The sequence below is a fragment of the Xenopus laevis genome, chromosome 8L, assembly GCF_017654675.1.
Source record: "Xenopus laevis strain J_2021 chromosome 8L, Xenopus_laevis_v10.1, whole genome shotgun sequence".
In the NCBI taxonomy this organism is placed as follows: Eukaryota; Metazoa; Chordata; class Amphibia; order Anura; family Pipidae; genus Xenopus; species Xenopus laevis.
In genome coordinates, this window is record NC_054385.1 from 104,231,223 (window position 1) to 104,253,746 (window position 22,524).

General features: G+C 39.7%; 1 protein-coding gene across 1 annotated transcript; it reads left to right on the forward strand.

Moving 5' to 3' along the window:
- Nucleotides 1-2,488: 2,488 nt before the first annotated feature.
- LOC108699229 (gap junction delta-2 protein) lies at nucleotides 2,489-8,036 on the forward strand. Its single transcript, XM_018231180.2, has 2 exons — nucleotides 2,489-2,908; nucleotides 6,962-8,036. The coding sequence occupies exons 1-2, from the start codon at nucleotides 2,838-2,840 to the stop codon at nucleotides 7,803-7,805; spliced, it is 915 nt and encodes a 304-aa protein (XP_018086669.1). The 5' UTR covers nucleotides 2,489-2,837; the 3' UTR covers nucleotides 7,806-8,036.
- Nucleotides 8,037-22,524: the final 14,488 nt, after the last annotated feature.

Below are 22,524 nucleotides of genomic sequence, written 5' to 3' on the forward strand. Positions count from 1 at the left end.
TGCTATTCCAGCCCTATCATCCCATGCCTCCAGCACCAGTTCAGCAATGGCGACCATACACTGGTAAATTTTCACAGCTATGGTGAAAATGTTCGACCAACATTTGAACAATAGGAAATTAAAATAATAAAGGTCCAACCTTGGAAGGGTTGAACTTAATGGACTTTGGTCTTTTTTCAACCCAGTTTAACTATCTGACTACGTAACCTGTATAAATGGAGCCAAGATATTTTTGGGATTGTTTCATACGGCCTGAGTGTTACATCAAACAATTACTATAGTATGTAAATGCCTTCTCTTCCCTGCTCTAAGCACATACCAGTCCGTGACATGCCCATGAGGGATTTTGGGTAATTCTCACCAAAATAGTATGATCTATACTAATTTAAGAGCTCAACCCATCACATCACGATGTTTGCTGTTATATTAAATGCCTAAGTCTGTGCCAGGTGGTGCACTGGGAAATGCTAGGGTCAGCAATGCTTACAATAAGTCCCAAAATATATTAGTCCCAGCTAACTGAGAATAATGCAAAACCATTACCAGGCACAGCATTTCTTTTCTGCAGATTTGCAGTGTTCAACATTTTAATGAGTGGCTGACCGGAAGGCAGCCATCTGGACTTCTAGTCTGCATGCATCCTATTTGTCTGTAAAAGTATCAGTGACTGCAGAGCTCTACTAACTTTTCTCTTTGAACTATTAAAGGTCATTACTTGTATACCAATTTTATAGCATTAGAAGGGTGTTGTTGTCACCCTAATATACCATTCTTGAGGGTGCTGCTATGCAGAATAGCACTGTACTCATTAGGGGGCCTCTCCATCCTGGATAAATAGTTTCCTGTCATAATGTGCAGTATTGATCTCAGCTCAGCTTGCAAACAATCAGAATGACAAAAATAAACTCAGCAGTTGTAAGGACTGCAGATGTTCATGCATGATACACTAGTTGGACAATAAGGGTCAGATATGCTCCCTAAATAAACACTAAGGTTCACTTCTCTCCCTAGTCTTAGTATTTTGTGGGCTGTTAATTGACTTATTAAACAACTAATTCTTAAGAACCTGTAAAAAATATCTATAGACAGGTCTTTTCAAAATATTTGCCTTAGAAAAGCTGTAAACTACAACTCCCAGAATCCTCTCCAAGACTTCCAACTCATATGGCCAAGAATGATGTTGAATTTTAGTGTGCCTGAGGAACCTGCCATCTTACTAGAGGCTTAAAAACATTTTGCAGTGGGGTAACATTAATGACAGCTGCAGGACAATAAAGTTTGATATTCCTGGTTCAGACAAAACAGCAGTTATATATTGTGTTCTTTTAGTATATGAGTTTTTTTTTTTGACACATACAGGCCAATTCCTATGCCAGTGCCCAAGGGACGTTCTCTATTCGATGCACATTAAATCAGAACACAGACCCTGTTTGTCAGCATATGGGTGAGAGGATTTGGATGGCACAGTTCTGAATACAAGGCACTGGATGGAAGGGGCTACATTTAGTGAGGACACAGGTCCAAGGGGAATGGTTTGGCAATATCTTGCCCAGAAAGCTTGTCCTTTCTCATTGATGTCTAGGAGGAGCTGTCCAGTGCTGAAACTGACCCTGCAGGGGAATGTATACTGACAGCACATCCATTCCTACAGCCTGGCACCCATACATGAGCAAGCTACACTTCTTCTCTTGTTGGGGTATATATTACCAGTCAAAGCTGAAACTGCAGCAGACAGGTTCAGTGCTTCCTAGGAAACATGTACTAATCCTTTGATTCCTAATTTCATTATGTCAGAGAGAATTGAAGTGTTATGGTGCAATGTAATGGAATAGCATTAAAATATTAACTTGGTCTGCTGCCATAAGGTTTCCATGCTGCACAGGCATCTGTAGCATATGAATTATAATGCACTGTTAGAGCAGACTCCAGCTGTGAACGTGTAAATGTGATGTGTGAGCCCCACACACTCTCTTATTAGCGCTATAGTATTGTTACTCTATGTAGTGGCTTGCTGTGTTTCTGTAAAATGGATAACTCAGCAGTTCAGCTCCTAGTTCTGCCAGACAAAATGAACTACAGATTTTGAGTCTGAAATAGATGTTGCAGACCTGTGTGTTTTATGGCACTGTCAAGTCAATGTATGTTTTTGTGTCTGCCTATGTATGCCTGTGTGTGACTGTTTATGTCTGTGGGTCTGTCTTTGTGTTTATTTTGTATATGTGTGTGTGAAAGCATGACTGTGTATGTGCGTTTGTGTGCTTGTAATATATGTGTGTGATTGTGGTGTGTGCATTCAACTTAGCCCTAGCCTGGTGAAAAAAGGATTCTATCAGACAGCAAGTTCCAGGCTGCAAGTGAGAGGTTAAGAAGTGCACTGTTCACCTGCCTCCCAAACACATAGTCCAGCCCCTGTCCAACCCATTGGCAGGTTTCCGTTAACTCCCTGTCTGCTCTTCTCATTTCTGGATTTGCAGTCTGTGGACCAGATTAAACAGAATAACTTGATCACAAATTAATCTGTTATCTAAGTATTACACCAGCTTCCTCCGCCTCTCCTTTCTCTCATTTCCCTCCCTTCTTTGCAATAATAACATTTAGCAGAATCCCACTGGCTGTCTCTGGCTCCTGGCCAGGGACCTGTCTGCATGACGCAAGCAGAGACTACTTAAAGGGAGATTACAGGCAGTAAGACAGTGCTAGCAGCCTACTCGTGTAGGGGCACCTTTGATTACCCAGCCACAGATTAGTGCATTCTGAGCACAAGTCACCTACCCTGGTGGCTTCCCCAGAAGAAGGTGTAAAGCCTCCCCGCAGAACCAGGTCTCCGATGTACAGCGATGGGAGAATGGACTATCTTAGAAAGACTTTTGGAGGCTGCTGTGCAGCAGCACAGTACTATGATAGGAAGGTAAGTAATGTATATAATATACACTAACATAAATGGTGATTTGGGTTTCCTCCTGCATGTTCCCTTATGAGAGTTTCTTATAACAAATGATCAAGAAAGAAACAAGGTTTGGAAATGGGATCCGGCAAAGCAGTTTTTGATAATCTCTATCTGTTTTTATGTGGAGTTCAGAATGTTATTACAAAGTCTACAAACTGGAAGAAATAATGCAAAAAATGTTGGTTTACACTTTATCTTAATGGTTATGTTGCTGGAATTGTATGTGCCTATTCTAATGTGCAATGAAGCATTTTGATCAGAATGAGGGGAGTGAGAAGACGAGCTGTCCGTTGTGTCTGTACGCTGGTGTATTTTACACAGTATGCTTGATTATGGTTAATCAGAAAGGAAGACATGGTAGTACTACACTTAGTTTAGAGCTGAGAGTATAAGGTTTGCTTGTTGTTGAAAGCAGTGCTTGGTTTTGTTGTGTAGGGTTTTGCTGGTGACCTACAATAGAATGGGCTTAGAGTGAAATCCCCCTTACCTGTCAATCCTAATTACAGTGCAACTTCCAAATGGCATGTCCCTGCGATCAGGAGATGGAACCTTCCCTGCGAGAGGCAGCTCTATGCAAGGGGTGTACTGGTAGTTAACGCTATGCAATTACCGTACCGCTGAAGACCATGCTGCCTATTAACTAAAGTGACTTGCTCCTGTAGGTTCCTTTTCCCTGCACCCTCAGCAAGTTGCCTCTAAATGCTCTTTCTTACTGCATACACACATATGCTGTATTCCAGCACTGCTCATACACTCTACAACCTTACACATAGGTAAGAAATTCATCATACACACCAGCCTTTGAAAAATGCACAAGATAATTAAACAGATCGTTGTGTTCTTGAGAGGCTGTCACACAGATTGGTTTCTGCAGGATATAACTGATACAAGCAAAGCTGGTGATTGATGAATTACCCGTTTAATTATCAGCATTTTGCTCCACAAGGGAACACTTGTCATGACCACAGTAAAATATATGGCCATACACCTTCTGTTCTCATTTCTGGCTTACTGATCCATAATAGCATTAAGAGCAATATATCTGGAAAAATATACTTGACATATCTATATATATATATCTATATCTATATCTATATATATATATATATATATATATATATATATATATATATATATATATATATACACATGTACACAAAGAAAATACACGAATGTGTACACAAATACACTTAAGGATAAATACATGCACATGTATTCTGTATAAATACACAAATACAGACTTATGGATACATTTGGTCTTTATTATAGAGCGATACAGACACTAACATATAAATGCATACAAACACATATGTAAAAGCACACAATGATACTGACACACAGACACAGAAAGAAATGGACAAAAACACACAAACAAACAGACAAAAAGAGACATAGATGTAGAAAAACACACATATGCTGTACAAATACACAGTGGTACAGGCTTACAGTTTTAAATGCACTCATAAAAACATATAATATAGGCACTAAGAAACACATGGACAGACAGACACACACACAAGTAAAACAAATAAAAATACATCCAGGTACACGTATACATACACAGTCACACATGCTTTCACATACGCTCATACACATAATACATACACAAATACAGATAGACCCACAAACTTACACAATCACACACAGGCAAACATATGCATAGACAGAAGCAGTAATTTATACATTTGGGGGCAAATAGCAATTCAAAAATAGTTAATTAAAAAGTGCAGTTGTACTCTATATAAACTCATCACACCATGACATACAGCTAAATACAATGCAAAGGTCCATACGTATATTTCAGGGAAGGTAGACTCACAACTTGTATCGCAGAAGTGCATTTTGTCCCACGCAGCTAGAAGCTGTGCTGCTGAGTTATCCATTCTACAGAGCCGAGCAAGCCAAGACATAAAGTAACAATATTATAGCACTAATAAGAGAGTTCATGGGGCTCAAAATCACATTTACGCATTCACAGTTGGAGTCTCCACTAACAATGCAAAGCAATGCATTATAACTCATATAATTCAGATGACTGTGCAGCCTTGGAATCTTATGGGAGCAGAGCAAGTTAATATTTTAATCCATTAAATCTTTTTTTCCATCATATTGTCTCATAACACTTCAATTTTCTCTGATATAATGGAATTAGGAATCAGAAAGCAGTGGACCTATCTGCTACTGTAAGATCACTATGTTTAGAAGTCCAGTTTAAACATTGAGTGTTAATATATACCCCAACAAGAGAAGAAGTGTAGCTTGCTCATGTATGGGTGCCAGGCTGTAGGAATGGATGTGCTGTCAGTATACATTCCCCTGCAGGGTCAGTTTCAGCACTGGACAGCTCCTCCTAGACATCAATGAGAAAGGACAAGCTTTCTGGGCAGGATGTTGACAAACCATTCCCCTTGGACCTATGTCCTCACTAAATGTATCTCCTTACTTCCAGTGCCTTGTATTCGGAACTGTGCCATCCACAGTGTCGGACTGGCCCACTGGGATACCAGGAAAACTCCCGGTGGGCCCAGGTGTCAGTGGACCCTCATGCTGCTAAACTTTTGGCCTATTTCATGGCCATTCCCTATTTCTATGAGAACAAAGAGGCGAAATAGATTATAGTATATAAAGAAAACAGACTAGGAGAATAGAGGTTGAATGAGGAGATGAAGAATATTAGTACTGAGAGTGGGCCCCTGGCCTAAGGTTTTATGGCGGGCCCCTGTTCTAAGATTTTTGGGTGGGCCCCTGGTGTCCCCCCTGGAGTCCCAGTCCGACACTGGCCATCCAAACCTTCTCACCCTTATGCTGTCAAATGGTATCTGTAATGAAATGCAGTTCCATTTGTGGCATGATGAGAACATTCAGGAAGAAGTGTTCTAAGTAACAGACTTCCAAATCAATGTGCACAGAATGGAGAACATCCATTTGGCAGAGCTGAACTAGGACAGGAATGGGGCCTGTATCTAATATACTAATATATTATATATATATATATATATATATATATATATATATAACTGCTGTTTTGTCTGAACCAGACTTCATTGAAACTATCCCCGTGGCCGCAGAGTTAATACAGGCTACAGAGTAAATCTTTTCAACCCCTTGAAACTTTGAAAAGATGATGTAGAATTGCACACCATTCCGGGTTGGATAATTTGAAACAATTATGGAAGATTTGGAGAGTTGGCATTTTGCATTATTAAAAGAATTGCCACTATAACATTCATTTCTTGGCCTTTTTAACTGCCACAAATTATTTAGTCTTTGTTTTTAACTTGCCAGAAGCCCACTAAACATACAGTACTAGATTAATTATGGGGGGTTTTCAGATTCGTTGTGCTATTTTATGTAAAGGTACAGGGGTCCTGCAGTACATACAGTGGAAATGTAATGTAACCTAGTAATACTAGTTACTCCGATAAAAAGGCTATTAGACTAAACTGAGTGAAATTCGTTTTTTTTTTTTAGATTTTTAAGAATATAATTGCAGAATGCATGCATGGATAGCACAGCACCTAATGTCCTCTCTCCTGCAAGAATGAATTTTAAATACTGTGAAAGTAATTGCCTTACGTTGATCTTGTTTCCCTTTATACATCCTATTTGTGTCACTGGGGAATGGTTTGAAAGACAATTTGCATGCAAATTTGCAGTCCCTACAACTGCTGAGTTTATTTTTGGCATTCTCCCCTTCTCCCAGTATGTGCAGCATGCCGATTGTTACCAAATTGAGCTGAGATCAATATTCTGCCTTAGCCCTTTTCTGCTGACAGTCACAACATATTTTTATTATATTTATATGCAGAGCTTACAGTTTTTTTTGCAGCACATTACTTGGAATTTAATGGCACAGTGTGAAATTACCTGCTTTAGAACAATGTAATAACTGGATATATTCATCCGCAAGGGATAAGCATAAAATAAGGATATTTCTCAAAATACTCAAAACTGATACCCCCATCTATAAGTATAATTTCTTCTGTATATTAAAGATGCTTTTTTCGCCTTCAGGATTCTGCTGACAGTGGTTGTCATCTTCCGGATACTTATCGTGGCCATTGTTGGAGAGACTGTTTATGATGACGAGCAAACTATGTTTGTGTGCAACACTCTTCAGCCAGGATGTAATCAGGCATGCTACGACAGGGCTTTCCCAATCTCTCATATAAGATACTGGGTATTTCAAATTATTATGGTCTGTACACCAAGTCTCTGCTTTATTACTTACTCTGTCCACCAGTCGGCCAAGCAGAGGGAGAGACGGTACTCGACAGTCTTCTTAACTGTAGACAGAGACCAGGACACTGTAAAACGAGAGGACAGCAAGAAGATTAAAAACACCTTGGTTAATGGTGTCCTGCAAAACACAGAGAACTCCACCAAGGAGGCTGAGCCTGACTGCTTAGAGATCAAGGAAATTCCAAACCCATCCATTCGAACCACCAAATCCAAGATGAGGCGCCAAGAAGGAATCTCCAGATTTTATATCATCCAGGTGGTCTTCAGAAATGCTCTGGAGATTGGTTTCCTAGTGGGACAATATTTCCTGTATGGGTTTAATGTCCCGTCCATGTATGAATGTGACAGATATCCTTGCATCAAAGAGGTGGAGTGTTATGTGTCTAGGCCAACAGAGAAGACAGTATTCCTGGTTTTTATGTTTGCAGTTAGTGGCCTATGTGTTGTGCTCAATTTGGCGGAGCTGAACCACTTGGGCTGGCGAAAGATCAAGACGGCAGTCAGGGGAGTACAAGCAAAAAGGAAATCCATATATGAGATCAGGAATAAGGATTTGCCCAGGATGGGGGTGCCCAACTTTGGCAGGACTCAGTCCAGTGACTCAGCTTATGTGTGAGGACATTTTAAATACAGCGGCTGAGAACTGGGCTCGCGCAGCATGATGGGGGGGAGGGAGGGTGTCTGATTAATGGAATGCCCTTGGACCTTATTGCCATTGCATTGCAGAAATGAGCTGGCTGGTATAGTTAATATCAATCAGCAGTAGCTGCCAGTGATTTAATTGGCTAAAATCTCTGGCTTTAGTAGCTCATATCAATGTTTGTGAATATAACTTTTTTTTATTGGATCCTTTTGTACAGCATTGCGGAACGTATAACTTTCCTAAAAAAACCTCCGGTGTCTCTGCTCAGTTACAACTGTTAAGGCCAAGTCACTGTATTCAGGAAGAGCACAATATATAAGGAGACCAGTGTTCCATAATGCCTTTTGGTGGCCTGTTATAAGGAAATCACAGGGGCTACCTACTTTGTACAGAATAACAGATATAAGCCATTTAGAGTGCAACCAACTGCAGCAACCTTGCTTATCTCCATGACAAAGGCACTGATAAATGCATTGTACTATGGCAAAAACAATCCAAGACAAAGTGGTAACACTCTCCTTGCAGATAGTTACAATTCTGCGGCAATTTGAACAGCCCGTCTTGAATAAAATAAAAGTAAGGGATTACGGGTTGTCAAGTACGCAGTGTGAGACATACTGCCAACCGTAGACCTTAAGGCTTTGCTAGTCAAAACTTGTCAGACCTGTGCACAGAATGGGCTGAGTAACTCATGATCACACTGCACGTGATTAACCCATCAGACCTCGAGTAGAAATATCCTTTAATCCCTGAAATGTTAATGGCATGTGATGGCCAGAGATTTCAGATTCCGCGTCTTTTCTTACGTACATAATCAGTTTATGTTGTTTAAAGACAAGCTGGCAGAGACTTGGGCTGACACATCCACAAAAGAAAAAACGCACTGTCACCTGGCAAAAAAAGTGTCTATCTGTAAACTCTCCACGTGGAATACAGTTACATAAGGTCATGATAATATATCTAACTGTTTGTAAATTCATACCTACACCTTCTATGCCCTATCTTTATAGAGAAGCTGGCGGAGTTTTTTTTTTAAATCAGATTTCCCCTCTCTGAACCTTTTTTCATCCCAGACTCTCCTGTCTCTTGTTATGCTCCTGCCAACACCTCCCAGGCCAAAGGTGAATGCTTTTACTTGCTTCAGGATGATTGAGAAGAAGCCTCAACCAAAATACATTTCTTCCCTATATCTGCTTGACACCTTTTGGTCTGGACCATATATCCATTGTTAAAAAAAGGGAAATTAAAATGTAATAAAGGGCATATTGGAGGATATATTTAAGGTTCCTTAAGCACGTGATCTGTTGCATGCTGAACTCCTATCCTTCTTTCTGCTTGCAATTGCACTAAATGTAGAAATCCATTTACCATTTAATATGTTCCTGTCTTGACCTGAAAGCAATGGCTTTTTTTTTTAACAGAGATAAAAATCCAGCCCAAGGGTCAGGAATCGGCAGGGCCGCTTTACTAATGCAGCTCTTATTTATTAATATTTGCTAGTCACTTAATAATGCAAGGCAGGATGATTTAATAATTGGTGCTAAAAGATGTCTATTCAGAATACCTCTAACGGCACCGGTTTAATGGCACAAGTTTCATTGACCTTGATATAAGTTGCTAAATAAGATCTCGCGTTTCATGCTTATAAGATTTGTGCTGAGGACTAGACATGTCTCCAGGCATTCCTTTTGTCTTCTCCCTTAGTTAAAAAAAATAAAATATCAAGAATATTATCCAGTTGCCTCCACTACATAGCTATGTTATGACCTACATAGTCTGTAATGGGCCAATGGATTGTATTAAATCTTTTGCTATTGTCTGAAAAGGATTTTTTTAATAGGGGAGAATAGTCAAGGAGCCTGATGGAGAAGGAATGTGTCCTGTTAGTATGACAGACCTTTCTGCATGGCTAGGTTATGCTGTCACTGTATTTATCATATCGAGACAGCCTAGTGATTAGTTTCTGAACTATGCACTCAATTATCCCAACATTCTACTATCTTCCTGGGGACTTAAAGGGATACTGTCGACAAAGTATCTTTGCCTTTTTGGAATGCCTGTGGCTGACTGAAACATGAGAGTGGAAGAGTTAAGGTGGTTGAAATAAGGCAAAGTAAACTAATGCACTGAATTCATGTATATACAGTGTATATATATATATATATATATATATATATATATATATATATATATATATATATATATATATATATATATATATATATATATATATAAATCTCTAATGGAAAGAAGAGAACATTATTTTGTTTAAAAAAAAAAAGCAAACGGAATTAGAATAAAGTGTATAATTATAATATGATGACAGTATCCCTTTAATAGTTTTTCTTTTGACTGGCTGAGATGATTCTAAGAATGACTGTAAAGCCCGTGGTCCTCCATCAACATCAACTCCCAGCATCCTTAACTAGGCCCAATGGCCATGAAAATAAACTTCATGCATCTTTTCACCTGGCAGGGTTAAGATTCATAAAAACATAAAATGTAATTTATTTTGGGGGGACATAACACGGAGGAAAGTGAGGGATCTCTGATTACTTCTTTATCAAAAGCCAAATTTGAAAGAAAAGAATACCAAAATAAAAGTCTAGAATGTCATATTATAGACAGTCATCTTTGAGTAGCCACAAATTTATTTACTACATCAACATTCCTGTTGCCACTATTAATCCTGCTCCCAGTTTACTTCAATATTCCTCTCCTTTTCCTCTGTCCCACCCCTTACTCCTCGACTGTTTAGGCTAATGACATTGGGTGCATCTTGTCCACCACTATAATCAGACAGAAGGGGTTTCCAAATGCCCTTATTTGCCTGTTACCACTTCTATGGCAGACATGTTGGTGACAGGTGGACCTTAGCTTAGAAATGCTTGCTCTCCTTTCCTCCCTATTCTGCACTACCCCCCCTCCATCCTCAAGGGGTATCTGCCTTGCTCCCGTTTCTTTATTTTTCTATAATTTTTGCACTGCTCTAAACTACAGCTGATCAGATCTCTAGCATAGGCTTCTTAATGCCTTTTACATTTATGCATAACTCTACAGATCTTGGCTTCTTCGTGGAGGCATGTCCTCCTACATTTATGCATATCTCTTCAGGGCTTCTACAGAGCTTTCAAAATTGGTTAACTCAGTGGCTTTATTTTTAGATATACATATCCTTGAAGGCGAGATCTCATTTACAGGTATAAAGAGTGTTTGGCTGGACCTTTGAGACTCTATCTGAGAATAGATGACAGGTTTGTTCAAAACGTCCAATACAAACCCACTTTTGCTTCTGGAGGCCCATATGTGTGTAACATACTAGACAGGGAACCTGGAAATTAGCATCTGAAATGACTACTGTTCTACAATCATGTAAGTACCATCTGTACTCACATGATGGCTGCCTGGAATGGGGAATACCAACATGGAGCCATACAACTTCAACTAGAGCTCCCAGCAGTCTGAATGCTGAAGAGTTTGAAGAAAAGTCTATGACTTTTATAAACACTTGCAAGTTCCTGGTTGGACTTCCATGGTTTAGTAAAAGCTACAGACTGACATAATTTATTTTGATGTGAGTGATGCCTTGATAGATTTATTTAACTCTAAAGAATGCTGTTTTAAGTATCCCAAGCAAGGAGTGGCTTAACAGGGGTTGATGAAGGTCTGCTGATTTGCATGGGTTTATTGAGTATACAACCAAAATACATAGCACCTTAACTGTAGCTCCTTGTGCTGTGGATTCGGGGCAGCTGTTGCCTTGGGAAACCAAATATTGAAGACTCTCGGTATGTTGTGTTATCTTGACTATCAACTCTATTAACTATTAACTTTAGCACATTGTTGGTCCCCAAGTGCAATTGAAAGTTGCCAGCTGAGATGTCTGACCCACTGCTACATACATGGAGGCATATTTATTAAAGGGTAAAGGGCAGTTCTCCATGGTTTGCCAGGCTGAGGAGTTATCCACCAGCACACTGTCCTCATATCCTTTGAAAAAAATGCCCAGCAGAACTAGAATCTGTATATAATTCCCTGGGCATTGTGCACTTATGATATCCATGAGTCACTGTGAATAAGTATCTTGACTTGAAATGATGCAAAACATGTAGCAAATCTAATTGCACTGAAATATTCTATAATATTGATGGAAACATTTCTTCACAGTAAATGTGGTGCTGTTTTTGCCCTGACTTTTATAAACCCACACTTAGGTTATCTCTTTTTGATAAGTCTATTGAAGATGGAACATTGATATGTATATATGATGGAACAAGCTGCTGATTTTTTGCAGTGGGTTCTTTAGGAGTGACCCTATACGTGTGTTGTTGGATTAAGGTTTAGGTGGCAACATGAGCCACAGTTTGCCATGCTCTAGCAAGCCTCTGCATAAGACTATATCCACCATTGCGTCTTCTACCACCACTCTATGTTCTTGGCCTAGATTTTTCCTACCTTTGGGGTCAGCAAAGAATTGAAGTATTATACATTGCTTGGCTATGTGGTAAGAAAGGAGGGAATTGGGCAGTAATCTCAATAGAAGAAGTGAATATTTTTGATTTGCAGATAAACTGCTTGGCCTTGACTGATGAAAGAACCTTTAGTAGAGATCATATCACCCCTATCCTGCACCTGTAGTGCACGGGGGGGGGTTATTGTGCATTGTCCTGTGAAATACATGTAATGTTTTCTGGAATCTGTTACCTGCCTTGAACATCCCAGAATCATGGAACTGTCTAGAAAGGGTTACCATTTCAGTTTTTGACTATGTTGTTGACCTAGATAAAATGACCGGAGACCTAGTGCTGGTAGGGAAACAATTAGGTACAACCAGCTGGAAACTGAGTAATGCAAGACTGCAAGTACCCTCAGAGCATGGCTGCCTGATATCTGTGGATCCTGCAGTAATAAGTTGGGTGGAGGAAGCTATTTTTGTCTGTTTTCACTGATCCATTGCACTGACTAAATATACATAGGGGATGAAGAAATGGATATGTATGGATATGACAACATTTGCTGACTGAATACACATGGCGGTGGGGGCAAACGGGAGTTATGAATCAATACAAAAACGTACTTATTCGAATTATCCCAAATGCAATGTGTAGGGAGGGAAATTGCGCGACTTTTTGTCACAAAAAAAGGATTTAAAAAATGTTTTCCAGAAGTTATGATTCAATACAAAAACCTTCTTACTGTATCAAATTATCACAAATGCAATGTGTATTTTTTAGGGATGCACCAAATCCAGGATTCAGTTCGGGATTCGCCCGGGATTCTGCCTTTTTCAGAAGGATTCAGATTTGTCCCAATCCTTCCACCCCTAATTAGCATATGCTTATGCAAATTAGGAGCGGGTGGGAAATCACGTGACTTTTTGTCACAAAACAAGGACGTAAAAAATGTTTTCCCCTTCTCGCCCCTAATTTTCATATGCAAAGTAGGATTCGCTTTGGTATTCGGCTGAATCTTTCACGAATGATTCAGGGGTTCAGCCCTAGTATTTTTACGGCACCATTAGCTCATAGATGACTGTTCACATAAGTGACATTGTTGCTGCAACTTTAAGTCACAAAGGAAAGAATTACAGAAAAAATATGTAACAACAATTTGCTCCTTGAGTTGAGTTGGAATGTGCAAAGCACATCTGTCGTGAGATGGTTTTGTGCATCATCGCTAGAGGTCACCCTTGTGTGTTAGTGCTGCCTTTTTGAAAACACAAGAGTCTTTACTCTGAAAAATGGCATGTACCACTCAATGGAGTCATTTTAAGGGTAAAGAAAACATTTCACCTGCAATTTCAGGCATGTAAACAAAAAGTAGCATTACTATGCTCTTCCTATAAATGTATCTGTCCACCTATGTTGCACAGGATGGCACATGTGGTCAGACCAGTTTCTAGATATGTGTTTTCTGTCCAATGTCAGGATACAGGACTTTAGTTCTGGGCAGGCTCTGCTGAACAAAATGTTGCTTCAGTAACACAGAAGGAAAACAAGCCCAAGGGTAAAATCAAGGATGAGATAAATGGACAGAAGTAGGCTCAAGAACAGATAGGTTGCTAAAATATACTGTGATGCATTAAGACAACTATTAGACTCATTCTCATCAAAATTATTGGTTTCAGCTTGGCACAAGATTAAACAAACTGTCCCTCTTCCTCTTGTTGATCAATGACAGCATCTAGGATGTTGGTAGACGCTATTGAGCATCTACTAAAGAGCTAAAGGTTGCCTTCCATTGCCTTGGAACTTGAGCACCTTGGCACTGGAATTTCCTTATAAAATGCACTTTAGATAATGAAACCCAAAGAAACATCAAGTCACTCTAAGTCAGCCTCCACCTCACTTGGGTACCGTGAAGCAAACACACTGCCCATTTATGTACTGGCTGGTTATTGTTTGTGAGACAGGTCTTTCCCATAATACACCACCCCCTGTCTGTCAGTTGCTAGAGTCCAGTGGAGGTGCTGATGGAATGGAGAGTTTTTGTTTTTTTAAATAACTGTTATCAGTAAATGTATTAATCCTCCAGTGGTGGGATACTGTCATTGCTGTGAACTTGATTGTGAAGTACATGCAGGGCCATTTCCAATAACCGGTGCTATGCCACTGACCACCAAGGGCACTAGGTGGCAAAAGAGCCATTGATTTGTCTAGGCTTTAGTTGTAGAACAGCCAAGTCTTAAAGCTCTTCTCTGGAAAAACAAACAAACAACATCACCAGCACCCTGGCTGCATCTTTGACCTTCTTTAATCCCTTGGCTCATGAAAGGGACATGGTATGTATCGTTATGGACAGCATTGCATGCCCTTGAGCAGACAAAGGGTTAAGTGCCATAGCTTTCACACTCCATCCAGTGTCAGTGTCACAGGACATTTTATACTCACCTTTGTATATTGTATATTGAATTGTTTCATACAATAAAGCAACAATGTAACATTCAGGAGATATTATAATAATAATAATTATAAGAATTATAATAATAAAGTTCCTGCCTTCTTTTGTAGCTCTGCTCTTCTTTTGTGTTTGTGCACAGTTTATTCAGTATGACACAGCCTTGGGGAGAAACTGGGTGACAAGTGATAGTGTTTGAAGATACTCTGCTGTCTGAGGACTTCCCGGCGTGCCACCGGCAGGACCATCTTTATTGGTTGCAGGTCACCATTGTCAGCATTGACAATGTCTGGGGCCTCACGTTGCTCATCCCCGTTCTAGTGAATTCACAGACAAGTGACATTTAATAATAGAAAGTACAAGATACAGAGTGAAAGCAAATGATTAAAAAATGGACCATTGTTCAATGATATTGCTGTATTTTGGAGCTTTCTGCATAACAGGTTTATAGATCATACCACTGCACATGCGTATAAGCAAATTGATATCATGCAGTATAAGAAATATCGACAAATATTCCGATATCTGAAGGGCCAAAGAGTTTCATGACTACAAAAAGTCTTAAGGCCGCAGACCAATTGTTTTTATATAGTACATAGAACTCATAATATCGTAATATACGTCCTACTGGAGGTCCAGATGGTCCTAAGACTTGCTTGATGGAAAACATCATTTTATAACAATAATATGTCTGCTGAACATTTAGGGACAGATTTACTTCGGGTCGAATACCGAGGGTTAATTAACCCTCGATATTCGACTGTCGAAGTTAAATCCTTCGACTTCAAATATCGAAGTCGAAGGATTTACCGCAATTCATTCGATCGAACGATCGAAGGAAAAACTATTACATTCTAATCCATCGATCGAACGATTTTCCTTCGACCAAAAATTTGTTAGAAAGCCTATGGGGACATTCCCCATGGGCTAACATTGAGGAGGTTCGGTAGGTTTTACTTGGCGAAGTAGGGGGCCGAAGTTTTTTTTTAAAGAGACAGTACTTCGACTATCAAATGGTCGAATAGTCGAACGATTTTTAGTTCGAACCGTTTGATTCGAAGTCGAACTCGTAGTCGAAGGTCGAAGTAGCCCATTCGATGGTCGAAGTAGCCAAAAAAAACATTTGAAATTCGAAGTTTTTTTTATACTATTCCTTCACTCGAGCTAAGTAAATGGGCCCCAAAGTGTAGTGAATGTTTGGGTTACTATGATAAAACAGTTGGACAGCACAAGTCTTCAGTATGGGCATTTCCTAGTGCACTTGATATCAATACAAATAAATGAGGTGGGAGGATCTACCAACAGAAAAAGTTAAATATATATATATATATATATATATATATATATATCTATATATATATTTATATATATATATATATAAAAAGGGAATCCATATTAGTTCGGCTATGGACACTTCGATGGTTGTACTGTCAGAGCAGCAGCAAAATGGGACTTAATAATCATTATTAAATCAAGGTGTTCATACAAAGGGTGACAAAAGGTTGCCAGTGTAATTGTTTATGTCTCAGTAAGCAGACTATGGGCCCTTGTGTGGGGTAAAAATAATACTCCACTTTGCTTGACTATATGAACAAGCCTTAATAACATATCTGCTGGGCTGGATGTAACATTCTTTGGACCATATCCCCCATGTGATTTGACCTTAGGTCTGATTAACAAATAGGGATGCACCGAATCCACTATTTTGGATTCTGCCGTTCCCCCGAATCCTTTGCAAAAGATTCGCCTGAATACGGAACCGAATCCTTATTTGCATATGCAAAGGAAGGGGAAAACATTTTTTACTTCCTTGTTTTGTGACAAAAAGCCAGGCGATTTCCCTCCCTGTCCTTAATATGCATATGCAAATTAGGATTTGGTTTGGCCGGGGCAGAAGGATTTGGCCGAATCCGAATCCTGCTGAAACAGGCTGAATCCTGGCTGAATCACGAACTGAATCCGGGATTCAGTACATCCATATTTGCAAACATCTGGATCTGTCCAGTTCAGCTATTTTTATGGGCATCTTGATGTGTATGTCCAGCTTTAAATACATGAAAGCTTATACTGTATGTATGAATCATTGGGGGGCTGCAGGGCTGGGGCAGTGAGACTGGCAGCTGTGCATACATACATTTAGGAAGGGGAAGATCCTACAGCACACTCTGTTCCAATCTCTGCAGCATGTAATAATACCCAGACCTTTTTCTGAGCATTTCATTTTGCATTAACGCTTTATTAGGCAGAGACTTTATTTACTAAAATGTTTTTCGGGCCATTATTTTGTTTAAATATTTTGTGTAGCCTTAAGAAAGAGTTCTCCACTTTAAGGGAAAGATTCCTTATCAGAAAACCCCTAGGTCCCAAGGATTTCTCATCCCTGTATCATTTCCATCACCCCCTCCCCATCTGTTGTTGTACTACAGTTAAATGCTGACAGGGTGCCTGGGAGTTGCAAAGCAACAACAGGAGAGTTATAGGTTGGGCATCCAGAGCCTTCCACTACTGCTCTGTCCCCCTTTTAAGGTTTTGCTATTACCTTGCTCAAGGTAAGGGAACCTGGTCACTGTATGTTCCTCTTCTCCATATATACAAGGTAGAGCAGGAGTGTTGTGGTATATATCCCTGTGTCGCTGCAGGCAGGTATTACTGCACGTCCCCTAAGATACTTATCAAAAGACATGATTATCTGAGTCCATCTTCCCCAGGAGCTACTGACCTCTTTTCCACTCCCTGTCTCTGCTAGATATGGCAGCTCTCGGCACTCGACCTTATTAACCCCTCGTGCTCATCAGCCAAGTCACAGACAAGGCCCCAAAGGCCCTGAACTCCCGACGGCAGATCTGATTTGATTGCCATAAATCATGTGATGCTTCCTCTGAACATTACAGGGATCTCATTTCTGGAATGACCTTGCCCAGCAGCCTTGGATATCAACATTGGAAATAGCAGAACCTTGAGCAAAGGATTTAGTGTTCTGCTTTCCTGTGCACAAGTAGATTACATGTGGTGGAGGTAAAATAAGCAAAAATCACGCCAATAAACATTTAATTAAAGTAGCAATTAGAATATCTAATGGGGAGAGGACACAGGCATAACTTTAATACAGCAACTTTAACTAAATATCATAACACAGATTATTTGTAATGATTTCTGCACTATAAACTGCTGTACATAGAGGCATGACACTTGGGGGGAAAAGTATCTCTGCATTCCCCTACATGTTTATGCAATGAAGAATATGAGCTAAAGCTAGGATTCAAAGAGAAATGTCACATTCCCATTCAATTTGTTTTTTCCTAGCAACCCCTTAAAAAAACAGTCAGGGACAGCCGGGTAACAATGCGTTCCAACACAGGAGGCATCAGCTTGAAGTCTTGTCCATGGACTGTGGTTTTCATATGACAGACACACCAGATATTTAAAGCATATGTACAATATGGAAACCACCAGCAGCCTGGCATGGAACCCCCCCCCCCACCGGGAAATAATAATAATACAATAAACCGCAACATATCTGTGACTGTGCCTGTTCAGTTTCTAGATAATTCAAATTCATGGCATACGATTAGAAGGTTAATGTAGCAATAATGGTGGGTGCAGAGCATCAGCTTGTAACGTGTGATCACACCCTTGTTACGACCCCACTTTATATAAAATATTTATTCCGGTAATAACGAATGTGCTTGTTAAACAGAAATAGACTCGCAGTCACAGCATGTGTAAGTGCCAAAACCATGCCCACACACTTATATATTTCCCACACTGTGTGCCCATTAAAGCAAATCCTGTACAAGCTGTGCTAATTACTAGAAATACTTGTTCATCATAATGTTATTGGGATCCCACACTATTTAAAGCAGAACTAAAGTCCAACGATTCGCTAGAAATGCTCTACCTAATGATCCCGACTTCAACATTAAGTTGGTCTGTACAAAATGAATATGAACAAAATATGAACAAAAAAGCATTTTGTTGTCCTTTTTCAAATGATGGCCTGTCCTAAGCAGGTAAACCAAGAATTCTATTCTGAGTTGCACTGGATTTTCATATGATTGAGTAGATGCTAATGGCATTTTAAGTGCTAAACAGTTAAATTATGTTTTCTATTGTAGATTAGGATCAGACACAGCTCAATGAAGTGATCCAACCCTCCAACTCCATGCAACTAAAGTCAGACAGATGGACAGAAGTTTTTATTGTGAAAGCATTTTTAAAACTGACCATAACCACAATGACAAACCTTAGTTTTGGTGCATGTATGTTGGCTGGTTGATCCAAATTGATACGCAGGTCCAATGAACTGGGCTGTTGGCCCAAATGCGAAAGGTGGACACACCATGTAATGCTTGTACCTTATTATTAACATGTATTTATATAGCACCAACATATTTTGCAGCACTGTATCCACCCATTTGGCCCACAGACTATTCAATCCATGTATAACCACCTGTATGGTGGAATAGAGGCTCACCTTCCCCTTGAATGATAAAGAAAATGTAATTTCTGAATGCAGAATTGGGGATGCTAAAGGTGTATAGGCCATCTTCATCATAAATAGAAAGAGGAAAGAAGCTGTACAGATCCATTAAAGTGGGGCCCGGGAGAGAGAAGCTCTACTGATCCTTTTAGATGGGTGTAAGGGAGAGACAAGACGGAAGATGATGTTTAACAAGAGCTGGAGAATTGGGCAGCACTAATACAGAATGTTACTGACCGGGTCTCCTTCAAAAATGAGATGAATCTGTGGATAAGAAGAGACATTTATATATTTTTATATATTTCACAAAGAGTGGGATCTAGGGTATTTCCCACCTTTCTTCACTTCCTAACAACAGATATTTGTATAGCTAGAATGGCAGCCATAAAAAAGCCAAGCTGTTGTGTTTTTGTAAGATAATAGAATCACAATGACATGGGTTTCAGGAAATAAGTCACTGTTTCTCTTTAACTATATGACAAAAAAGTTCTAATAAATGTGGGAAATTTACAACCCCAGACAGTTGATCACACAAGGCCAATTTATTCATACAGTTGAGCCATTGCCGATTAGCCAGTATGAATTTTTGTATAGCATTAAATTTGCTGACTCCCAATGCAGTGGTAGTTGGACTTTTCCAGTTCAGTCCCCCTATAAAAGTCTAATCTTTGGTCAGGGACTTCCTTTTGCTCATAACAAGGTTACAGAAGTAGGAAAACATTGGTGTAGAAGTCATTCGGCCATAGCGCAGCATAATAACATATTACATGTTAACATAATTGATCTTCAAGCTTGAAATTCTGATTTATTTTTGGGATCAACTGGACATTGTCCCCAATCGCATCCAAATTGGCCTTTAGGCTGAGCTGCTCTCTGCCATTATCCCTCTACCCAGACAAATGGGAAATCTGGTCAGACTGATCACCTAATTTGGTGTATGTATCTGGTCATTGGTGGACTCAGAACCTGGTATAAAACCTGGTATTTTTTAATGTCTTCTTCCACTGTTAAAAGTATAGGTAAAGACCACTGCAATGGCTTGCAGAAACCAGGTTCAGATCATCATCTAACAGGCAGCCTGCAGTCAGATAATATTTCTGAATCTGTACTGTTCTTCTACTTCTGCTATAAGAATAACAGCATGTAAAGTAGGTGCTTATGTGGCACTTTTAACTTTATGGCTCCATTACAAGTAAAATATTCTAGACTGATTGGTATTAAGCCATCTTAGTATCACTCTGTACGTACCCTCGCCCTGAACTCTGGCCCTACGTTGCCCTCCAATGCAGTTACTTTAAAGGGAACCTGTCACCCAGACATAAAAAGCTGTATAATAAAAGTATTTTTCAAATTAATCATGAAACTTGAATTCTTTTTTTATTCAAAAATCCACCATATCCTCATTTAAAAATCTCATCTGTCAATCATATACAGTAGAACCCCCATTTTCCAGGGGACCAGAAAAAAATTATGTAAAATCGGGGAAAATATAAAATCAGGGAAATGTGTTAAAGTAACTTTTTCCTCAAGTACTGAAAGGATATAAGCACAGGAGTCAGTATTACTTCGAGATACAAAATTTACTGTTTTAATAACAATGGTTAAGCATTGCAGCGTTAATGTTACTCTATGGGGGACATGTGCAAGGCCTCTCTGTCAGTCACATAGTCACTAAAGTAATAAGTGATTGGTGCAAGACTGTATAAAGGTGGCCATAGATGTAGAGATCCACTCATTTGGCGATATCGGGCTAATCCAATCGGATCATAATGCACCCGATACGGGCGGTCGGATCGCAGAAACGCACAGATGTGGCCGCGATCCTGCCCGATCGAGATCTGCCCAATAGTGATGGGCAAATTTATTCACCAGGTGCGAATTCGCCAGCGAAGGTTCAGACGCTGGCGACGATAAACGGACGCCCATTATAAATTGATGGGACCACAAATTCAAAATATAAAATACGTAAAACTTAAAATCAGGGGACTGGGAATCGAGGTTTCACTGTATTGCCTGCTCTTCCTCTATGCTGGAGGTGGAGCAGACAATTACTTTCTGTATATATGTATTAATGTGTGTGCTCTCATACAGATCCCATAATAATCTGATACTGACACAGTGTCATGTGACATGATCTATGTCTGCTAATGCCGAAGTGTTAATAAAGTTATGTCTTCTTGAAGCATGACAAGCATGGTGTCTGTGTGCAGTTTTCCCTCTGTCTAAAGAAATCTGCAGGCTCACGTGAGATTGAGCTACCGGTTATCCCATCTCTTAAGCAGAATGGCAACACTTAGGGGCAGATGTATGAAGGGTCGAATATCGAGGGTTAATTAACCCTCGATATTCGACTAGGAACTAAAATCCTTCGACTTCGAATATCGAAGTCGAAGGATTTAGCGCAAATCCTACGATCGAACGATCGAAGGATTATTCCTTCGATCGAACGATTAAATCCTTCGAATCGAACGATTCGAAGGATTTTAATCCAACGATCGAAGGAATATCCTTCGATCAAAAAAACTCAGGCAAGCCTATGGGGACCTTCCCCATAGGCTAACATTGACTTCAGTAGCTTTTAGTTACCGAAGTAGGGGGTCGAAGTTTTTTTTAAAGAGACAGTACTTCGACTATCGAATGGTCGAATAGTCGAACGATTTTTAGTTCGAATCGTTCGATTCGTAGTCGTAGTCGAAGGTCGAAGTAGCCCATTCGATGGTCGAAGTAGCCCAAAAAACACTTCGAAATTCGAAGTTTTTTTAATTCGAATCCTTCACTCGAGCTTCATGAATCGGCCCCTTACACATTCAATTCTGCACTCGATGTCACTGCACTCCTCGCATTTCACTTCTCTCCTCACCATCTAATTGGTTAGCAAGTGCAAGGCCATGGACATCAGATGCCCGATTCTGGTGCATAATCAAGACTTTAGCATGATGAAAAGCTTGCCTTAAAGGAGAACTAAATCCTAAAAATGAATGTAGCTAAAAATGCCATATTTAATATAATGACCTTATTGCACCAGCCTAAAGTTTCAGCTTCTCTATAGCAGAAATGATCCAGGACTTCAAACTTGTCACAGGGGGTCACCATCTTGGAAAGTGTCTGTGACACTCACATGCTCAGTGGGCTCTGAGCAGCTGTTGTGAAACTAAGCTTAGGGGTCGTGGCAAATTATCAAGCAGAAAATGAGGTTTGTCTGTAATATAAGCTGATGCTACAGGGCTGATTATTAAATCATGATGCTAGTTGTACTGGTTTCTGTGCTGCCATGTAGTAATTATCCATATTAATTAATAATCAGCCTTATACGGT

Bases quoted from the DNA above. Each gene is read 5' to 3' on its own strand.
- LOC108699229 (XM_018231180.2), top strand. From the start codon at position 2,838: ATGGGAGAATGGACTATCTTAGAAAGACTTTTGGAGGCTGCTGTGCAG. The intron at 2,909-6,961 runs GTAAGTAATGTA...TTTCGCCTTCAG, and splicing joins CACAGTACTATGATAGGAAG to GATTCTGCTGACAGTGGTTG.